Raw genomic sequence first — 8691 nt, forward strand, 5'->3', positions numbered from 1 at the left:
TTAAAATCTTAGTATTTCCTTTTACAGTAACACTGTTCCCTCCATCTAAAAGCCTAACAAAAGTAACACAAGACCTTTTTAAAAACTCCCAACGAAGTCTCTGAATATTTTCATTAGACCAAGTGACAGTGTGGACCTGTCATTTTAAGAACAACTAGGTACAAGCCACACAGAGGCTCACCATTTTGATTTTTTTTGCCAGGTGTCAGAATGGTTTTAATTGGCCTTACATGGGGATGTAATTAAATTAATCCAATGGTTCAATTTCAAGCTACAATGATAATTGCTGAAGGGGGTCTCGTATGCTGCTGTTATTGGGGCACCATGTTTGGCTACTCAGCAACTGCTGGCAGTAGTTTCTGTGCTGGAAACTTATGTTTCTCTCTGCATACTGTAGTATGTAAAATTTGTGCTTTATGCAACACTTGCAGAGATGAGTTGAAGAATTTGTATCAAGATGTGGCTACTTTGTGATTTCATGCTACAATTGCAGCTTTTTTAAAAATAGCATCTTCATGTACAGTATGAGGTACATATGAGCCATCATTTAGACAGGGGGAAACTCTTTAATGCCCGTAATTACTAACAGAAAGAGATGGAAAATCCATCAACAAGGTCCATAGACAACTGCTAGATTTTTTTGTTTGGCAAAGACGTCAATTTTATTCATCAGTGTCTATTTTTGTATCACTTTGACCACAAGGTTCCCTACTTCATGGTTTCCTGTCTTCTTTGGATGTTTAATTGCTCAAACTCCTACACCACTTTCCCAGACCTATTGTTGTTTACAAAACTGTAGGTGCTTCATAACTAAGCCAATAAAAATCTTATATAGCTTCATTTTTTCTCTCATTTTCTAACAGCACAAGATAGTGGTTTAGGTCTTATAAACCTTAGGGCAAAAGACGCAGAACAATCAATTCAACCTTTCAAATGAGAAGGGACTATTTTTCTTTAGCTGCTAGTGAGCATTAATGTTTGTATAAAACATGTACAACCACTTCAGGAAATCGTGGCTTTAAAACTGGGAATCCATGGACTTCCTAATGTCGTTGGATTACAACTCCCATCAGACCAAGCCAGTATAGCTAATTGTCAGGGACGATGGGAGCTGCAGTTCAGCAATATCTGGAGGCCCAAAGGCTCCCCATGCCTGCTTTAAAATGTTAAGAATATCATGATTAACTCAGACCTATCATCTTCTAATTTGCAAATGACCTTTACTGGCAGGTTACAGAAAGTAGGGAAAACAAACAAACTGCCTTGACACCCACTATTTTGTACTTCAATTGTATCTTGGTCAAGCTATGGCCTTTCTTAGAACAATTTAATTAGACCTCAGTGATCCATGTTCCAATAACCTCCCATACAGATTACTGCAATGTGCTCTATGTGGGGCTGCTCTTCAAAACAATCTGGAAGGTGCAGCTGGTGCAGAATGTGGGAGTTCAGCTGCTAGAGTATTGTACATCACTCCCAATTTTGAAAGCACTGTACTGAATGCCAGTGAAAGCACAGTACCAGGCCTAATTCAGGATGCTGGTACTAGTGTACAAAGCCCTTTACGACTTGAGACACAAGTATCTGAAAAAGTACTTTTCTCTATATGTCCTGAGTCACAATGTATATAACCAGGGGGTGAGACCCTTCTCATAGTGAAACCACCATGGATGGCAAGGAGGATGGGAATGCAAGAGAGGGCTTTCCCTGTGGTGACACACCCTGCCTCTAGAACTCTCTCCTGGGAGAGATCTGGTAGACCTTCATTTGCCAAACTGAGGTGGAATTTGAAGAAGTTTGTGTTTGTGCAGGCCCTTGGAAGGGAATATAGATAGCTAGAAATTGGAATTTCATGACAGACAATTACTGCATATTATTTTGTTTATGCTGATATTACCCTGGGGACCCTTTGGGGAGGGGAGGGGAGGGCAAGATCTAAGTTTAACAAATATTTTATTATTTATTAGATTTATATACCGCCCTTCATCACAAGATCTCAGGATGGATCACAGGATAAAATCAAATATAAATTAGCAGTAGACGTTTGAAAAATCCAGTGACTTTTGTCAGCTTGCTACTAAAGATCCTTTCAACCACCCCCCCCCCCCGCTAAGTTGGCTGGGGATGATGAGGACTGTAGTCCAACAGCAGAACTAGAATGCTGGGGAGCTGCTCTGTGATAAAACAATGAGCTCAAGGTGATTGGTGGACATTTGGTGATTTTCTATTGTATTTTTACTGTACCCTTTGGTATTAATATGCTGCTCACAGCTTGAGGTGGCTCTTGAGCCAAAAAATGGTATATAACTAAATCACAACTTAATAATGTGATATCTGGGGACCTAAGGTTGAAAAACACTCCTTTAAATGAAGCTGCTTCTCCGTGCAAAACAAACGCTCTACTAGAGAGATATGTGAAAAGGATCTAGGAGTCTAGCAGAACACAAGCTTAAAATGAGTGTGATGAAGCAGTAAAAAAAGCTAATGCTATTCTAGGCTGCATCAACAGAAGTATAGTGTCCAGATCAAGGGAAGTAACATTACCATTCTATTCTGCTTTGGTCAGACCCTACCTAGAGTACTGTGTCCAGTTCCAGGCACCACAATTTAAGAAGGATATTGACAAGCTGGGATGCTTGCAGAGGAGGGTGACTAAGAGGATCAAGGTTCTGCAAACCAAGCTTAAGAGGAACACTTCAAGGAGTTGGGTATGTTCAGCCTGGAGAAAAGACAAGAGATACGATAGCCATCTTCAAAGATCTGAACAGCTGCCACATGCAAGATGGAAGAAGCTTGTTTTCTGATGCTCCAGAAGCTAGGACCTGAACCAATGGATTCAATTTACAAGAAAGGAAATTCCACCTAGGAAGAACTTTCTGACTGTAAAAGCTGTTCAACAGTGGTTGATTGGCCATTTCTTGGTGATTCTTTAGTTGCAATTGCTACATTGCTGGGGGTTGGACTAGGTTACTCTTGTGGTTCCTTCCAACTCTTCAGTTAATTGATTCTATAAAGCATCTTTAAAAGCAAAGACATCACCTTGTCGGCAAAGGTCCGTATAGTTAAAGCTATGGTTTTCCCACTAGTGATGTATGGAAGTGAGAGCTGGACCATAAAGAAGGCTGATCGCCGAAGAATTAAAAATGCTTTTGAATTATAGTGCTGGAGGAGACTCCTGAGAGTCCCATGGACTGCAAGAAGATCAAACCTATCCATTCTGAAGGAAATCAACCCTGAGTGCTCACTGGAAGGATAGATCCTGAAGTTGAGGCTCCAATACTTTGGCCACCTCATGAGAAGAGAAGACTCCCTGGAAAAGACCCTGATGCTGGGAAAGATTGAGGGCACAAGGAGAAGGGGACGACAGAGGATGAGATGGTTGGACAGTGTTCTTGAAGCTACCAGCATGAGTTTGACCAAACTGTGGGAGGCAGTGGAAGACAGGAGTGCCTGGCATGCTCTGGTCCATGGGGTCACGAAGAGTTGGACACGACTAAACAACAAGAAGTATCGCCACAAGCTACAGCAAGACAATTATGTAAATAACTGCTGGCAGAAGCTCACTAGTTATTGCCAAGCCATTGTAGCACAAGGCAGCTAGGTTTTAATTTACATGATCAGAAAAACGGTAAGGGCTATAACAGGCAGAGCACATGGTTAGCATGCAGTTCCCAGGTTCAATCCCTAGAATACCCATTTCCAAATAGGGCTGTCTGAAACCCTGGAGAGCTTCTACCAGTCATTAGTCTAAAGACACAGAATCTCTGCCTGCCCCCAGTGTTGGTCATAGTCCAACATTATCAGTCCCAGACAGCATGGCCAAGAGTCGGGGATAATAGGAACTCTAGTCTAGCGACAGCTGAAAGTCCACATATTCTGCATCCCTGGTGTAGGCAATACTCAACTAGATGGAAATGACAATTTCCTATAAGTTTTTTCAAATCAGGCTTTTTATGAAGAAAGGTAACAGCACTGCTGCTTAACAGAAAGAATAACCAGAAGAAAACTCATGATAAATAAAACACTGACCAAATGAACATAATGGGCCACAAGTTAACAGCTTCTAGGTTCCTAATTTGGTTTAGGACTACAGTGAAAGCATCTTTACTATGTGGGAACCTCATGCACCAGGATGCTCAAACACTGGAAAGGGCATGATGCACAGCTTCTTCATACACAGTGGAGGCCTCCGTGCATGAACATCATGCATAGACAGGCACACACATTCAGGAAGGGAAACCCTAACAGCCTTGATGACTTCTCATTCATTTTCGTTTAGCCAGAAACCGTAAACGTGTGTGTGTGTGTGTCATCAGATTTCTCCACGGCCCTTCTTTATTCAAACTCAATTAAAGTTACGTTGAAATGAAGTTTGACACCTACCACCCACCGACCCCCTTAAAGCTTCGAGAGTCCCTAACTTTAGGGTGTGTGTGTGTGTGCAGGGCCCAAGCTCCTTTCGCCTGCACTCATCTTTGCTTCTAGACTCCACAAAGCTTCTAGAATCCCGGGTATAGTGCGGTATATAAATTCAATAAATAATAGCAACAATAAAAGCGAGTGGGGGTGGGGATGCCTGCCTACCACGACTCCATGAGCAGCCAGCACCCCACGAGGCGTGCCTCCGGAGTAAGAAAGGCAGGCGCCTGCCGATATCCCGGGCTACTATACCAACCCGAGGAAAGAGCAATGAAACGAAGAACGAGGCGGAAACCCTCTTAGGAGACCGCCTGCCCCCTCAGCCCACGCCTCCCCCCACCACCTCACACCGACCTGGAGACGGCCATGGCGAAGGAGAGACGGAGCTAAGGCCCGGCTGAGCAGGCAGGGAGCCACCGCGCTGCTGGCAGGAAGGATCGGGGACAGGGCCCCGGCCTGGGCCTCCGGGAAGCGCGGCGCGGCCCGAGGGCGGGATGGCGACTAGGCGACGCTTCGGCCCGCGGCGGCTCGAGCCCCCCTCCTCCCTTCGGCCGCCTGTACGAGCAGTAGCGACCAGAAACTCCACCCGCGCGGATTAAAGCCTCTATTCTCCCATCACCAGGGAGAAGCCCGACGCCTGGTTTTATATGAGCAGCCATCTTGTATTTATTCCCTTCCTCCATGGAAGCCGCTTCCTGATTGGCATGGACGCCAGACCGCAGCCAATGGGAAGCGTCCTCTGAAGAGAAGCGCGGGGGAGGGGACAAGCAGGGGCCGGAGAAGAGTTTGCCGAGCCTGCTGAGGAGGAGGCGGCGGCGGCCATGCTTACGGGGCAGTACCATTCGCCCAACAGGATGGGTGGTGGTGGTGAAAGGAAGACTCGGTAGTTTTAGCGGTTTCCCATCCGCGGAATAAAGGGAAATAATATATCCTCCCCCACACTCTTCCAGTTTCTCCGAAAATAAACTTAACTTGGAAAATAAAGCGGTGAGTGTGTTAGTTCCTGGAGAAATAGGTTTGTTGTCCTCCTGTTTTTGCTTGCAGGTTTCCCGCACGCATTTGGTTGGCCGCTGTGAGAACAGGTTGCTGGACTAGATGAGCCATTGGACTGATCCCGCAGTCTCTTCTTATGTTACTAGTGTATGTTATTCACCAGAAAATGCCCATGTGGCATTTCTAGCTTCCATTTCAGTTACAGAGGGGAATTGAGTACCTGTGGTGCTTTTAACCCTGCTTTCCTAGGAATGAGCTGCACTCTAGGGCTTCTGAATAAACATGGTTACGATTGCACTATTACTATGGCAGTTCTACATTTGGCTTTCTTTTGCCCTATTTATGGTGAAGGAATTGGCTACTGTGCCCCTGGACAAGGGAATGTCATGCTAATGAGTTCAGTTTTAGGTCAGTTTCAGAAGGAAAAAGTAGACCGTAGCGAATCAACTCAGACTTACGCACTGTCATGAAAGGACTGTTGAGCACATTGATGATGGTGATAAAATGGGCAAAAGATACTGGGCATAATATTCAAAATCTTGGTTAAGGCTGTGGAATGTTGGAATTAATTTCACTGCGTGTATGGTCTTAAAAGAAAATATAATGAAACTGATGTACAGATGGTATTTAACTCCAGCTAAATTAGCTAAGATGCGCAGAATGAAAAATAGGAAATGTTGGAAATGCAATGAAGGAGATTTTTATCATATGTAGTGGACTTGTGATAAGGTTAAAACATTTTGGGGGAATATATATAATGAGTTAAAGAAAAGGTTAAAATATACTTTTCCTAAGAAACCCGAAGCCTTCCTGTTGGGAATGGTAGGGGCTGAAATATCCAGATTAGACCAGACATTAGTGTATTTATGTATGCCACCACAGTAGCAAGAACTTTACTTGCCCAAAAATGGAAATAAATGCCAATGATGCAGGATTGGCAAAAAAAGATGATAGACTATGTGGAACTGGCAAACCTGATGGGAAGAATCAGAGTGACCAAGTGTTCCAGAGAGACTGGAGTAAATTAATTTCATATATAGAAAATCAGTGTACACATTTAAAAACACTAGCAGGATTAGATAAAACTTGCAATGTTTATAAGAAGAAATTTTCTACTTGTATTTTAAAAATCTGAATAATTTAGAAAAATGTAGAATTGTGATGATATAATTGTGTGGAATTAAGATATGTCTTAGAAAACCAGAAGATGGATGGAGGGAAGCGGAGAGCTTGGCAGAGCTAAAAGTTAAAATGTGTTATAAGTTGATATATTAATGTTTAAAATTTGGAATTTTTGAGCACATTTTAAATCTAAAAATCTAAAAATGCAAGAAATAGAAGGTGTCGTCACAAGGAGACTGCAGTAGATAATGCTAACTAAGCTGCACTCTTCCTACCTCTTTTAAGCTTGAACGCCATTTACCGTAAATACTGATTTAAATACCATCAATCTTTATAATGTGAAAGAACATGAGATTCCAGCCACTTCGATAACTTGGGGTATGTTCGCAATGCCACCTCAAAACCACTTTTTTCTGGTGAATTTTACAGCTCCCCCCCCCCCAGCTATTCACATCAGCATGGCTTCATTAGTGTCAGATTAACTTCTGTTTGCGTATGCACCATCTTTACCCTATGCAGAGGCGTTCACACCTTGGCTAGAGATGAATTAGGAAGGGCTTAAGCACTCCAATCAGTGTGAAACTGCTTTGCGAAAGACGCATCAGATAGTATTTCAGAACCAGGTAAAGGACACAGATGTATTTTGGATAACATGTGAATATGGATTAAAACCCAGCACTGGAAACAGGGTGAGTGCACAGTAAACAGGAATGTGAATACAGCCTTAGTTAATTCATCAGCTCTCACCAACTAATCACCTTAAATTTCACATATTCCATAATTCTATAGGTGTAATCTTTAGATACTGAAAGGCTTGTGAACTAGCCTAAATTCAACAAAAATAATTACCAATCATGAAAAGGCCACATTTTAACTTTTTTTTTTATACAGCTCAACCAAAATAACACTTAGAAAACTCTAGTGAGCTCTGAAATATCAGCTCCACCAAGACAGACTAAAGACTAATATAGTCCTTTTTACAAAAGCCCTAAACATGCCCACACAATATTATCTCCTGTAATAGAAAGTATGAGAAATAATTTATAGGTTAATGTTAACTCCACCCAACCCTAAATTTCAGCAGTCATCAATCTCCAACTAAGTCATAGTGAGAGTAGACCCATTTAAATCAATTGACTTAAATTACAGTCCTTACATTATGACTGTAAAAACATAAATAGAGCCCTGTTGGATTTTATGAACATAAGTTTGTAGCATTGAATTTGTTTAGGTCATACTACATTGTGTTGAAATTTTGCCTTATGCCATACATTTTCCAGCAATTCATTATTTTAATCATGTGACCTAAACACACCTTAAAAACATGTTTCCCTGGGCAGTACCTTGATTGATTCAGAACCTAGATGGGACCTAGATACTATATGTAGCCTAGATTTAAAGATTAAATAACATTATGCTATATTTAGCCTTAAGCCCCCAAATAGGGTTGCCAGGTCACAACCCAGAGAGCATGTGTGCCCTTTTACAGCCCCACAATAACACAAATCTATGCAGCTGTGGCTTCTTCTGCCTTGATCACCCTTCTCTTTCTGCCTGCTGCGCAGCATATTGAGAGCCCTGCTTCCTCCAACAGTGGAGAAAGGTGTGTGGATTAATGGACTGGGGGAGAAACAGGGTGGGAGAAGTGGTGGCTGCATCCTCATTTGCAGATTGAATGGCTTTTACTCTAACTAGCCTGTGCTACCCAGTGAATGCCTGCTACTCCCATATTTGGTGCTTGTGTCATTACTTTGGCAGTGTGGTATTAGTTGCTGTCTCCCATGCTGCACAGCATCCACTATTAGTTCCATTTAGTCCCACCATACCTTTCTCAATAGCCATTGGCCTTGTATTAGAGTTGGGCTATTTTCTCCTTTCCCATTTTACTATTTCTGACCTTCCCTTCTCGTTGGATGTTCCAGCCCACGATATGGAAGTGTGTTGTGGTGATATAGTCTTGTGCTTCCATCAGGAAAATCTCAATTCATTCACCAGTCAGATATGAAACGCACACTGATCTTGTCCAAGTCAGGTTTAAACACTGAGAGCATGAGGATAAAGTGAGAAACCTGCTCGTAAAATACCCTTGGAAGAAAAAAAGACATCCTCTCAAGTAACCTGGTCCTGAGTTATACAGCCTTACGTGTTAGTACCAAT

The 8691-nt window shown here is 42.5% G+C and overlaps 1 protein-coding gene across 4 annotated transcripts in view; it reads right to left on the reverse strand.

The window, feature by feature from the left end:
- Nucleotides 1-5098, reverse strand: part of BTAF1 (B-TFIID TATA-box binding protein associated factor 1) — a 40431-nt gene extending 35333 nt beyond the window's left edge. The window contains exon 1 of one of the 4 annotated variants that reach the window (XM_053388763.1): nt 4774-5097. In XM_053388763.1, coding sequence (XP_053244738.1) covers nt 4774-4787 — 14 coding nt within the window. In that variant the 5' untranslated portion in view covers nt 4788-5097. Of the gene's footprint in view, nt 1-2573; nt 2595-4773 lie in introns of those variants that run through there. The other 3 variants (XM_053388762.1, XM_053388764.1, XM_053388765.1) reach the window with 3 other exon arrangements.
- Between the last annotated feature and the right edge of the window lie 3593 nt (nt 5099-8691).

This window comes from Podarcis raffonei, chromosome 5 (assembly GCF_027172205.1).
Source record: "Podarcis raffonei isolate rPodRaf1 chromosome 5, rPodRaf1.pri, whole genome shotgun sequence".
NCBI classification, from domain to species: Eukaryota; Metazoa; Chordata; class Lepidosauria; order Squamata; family Lacertidae; genus Podarcis; species Podarcis raffonei.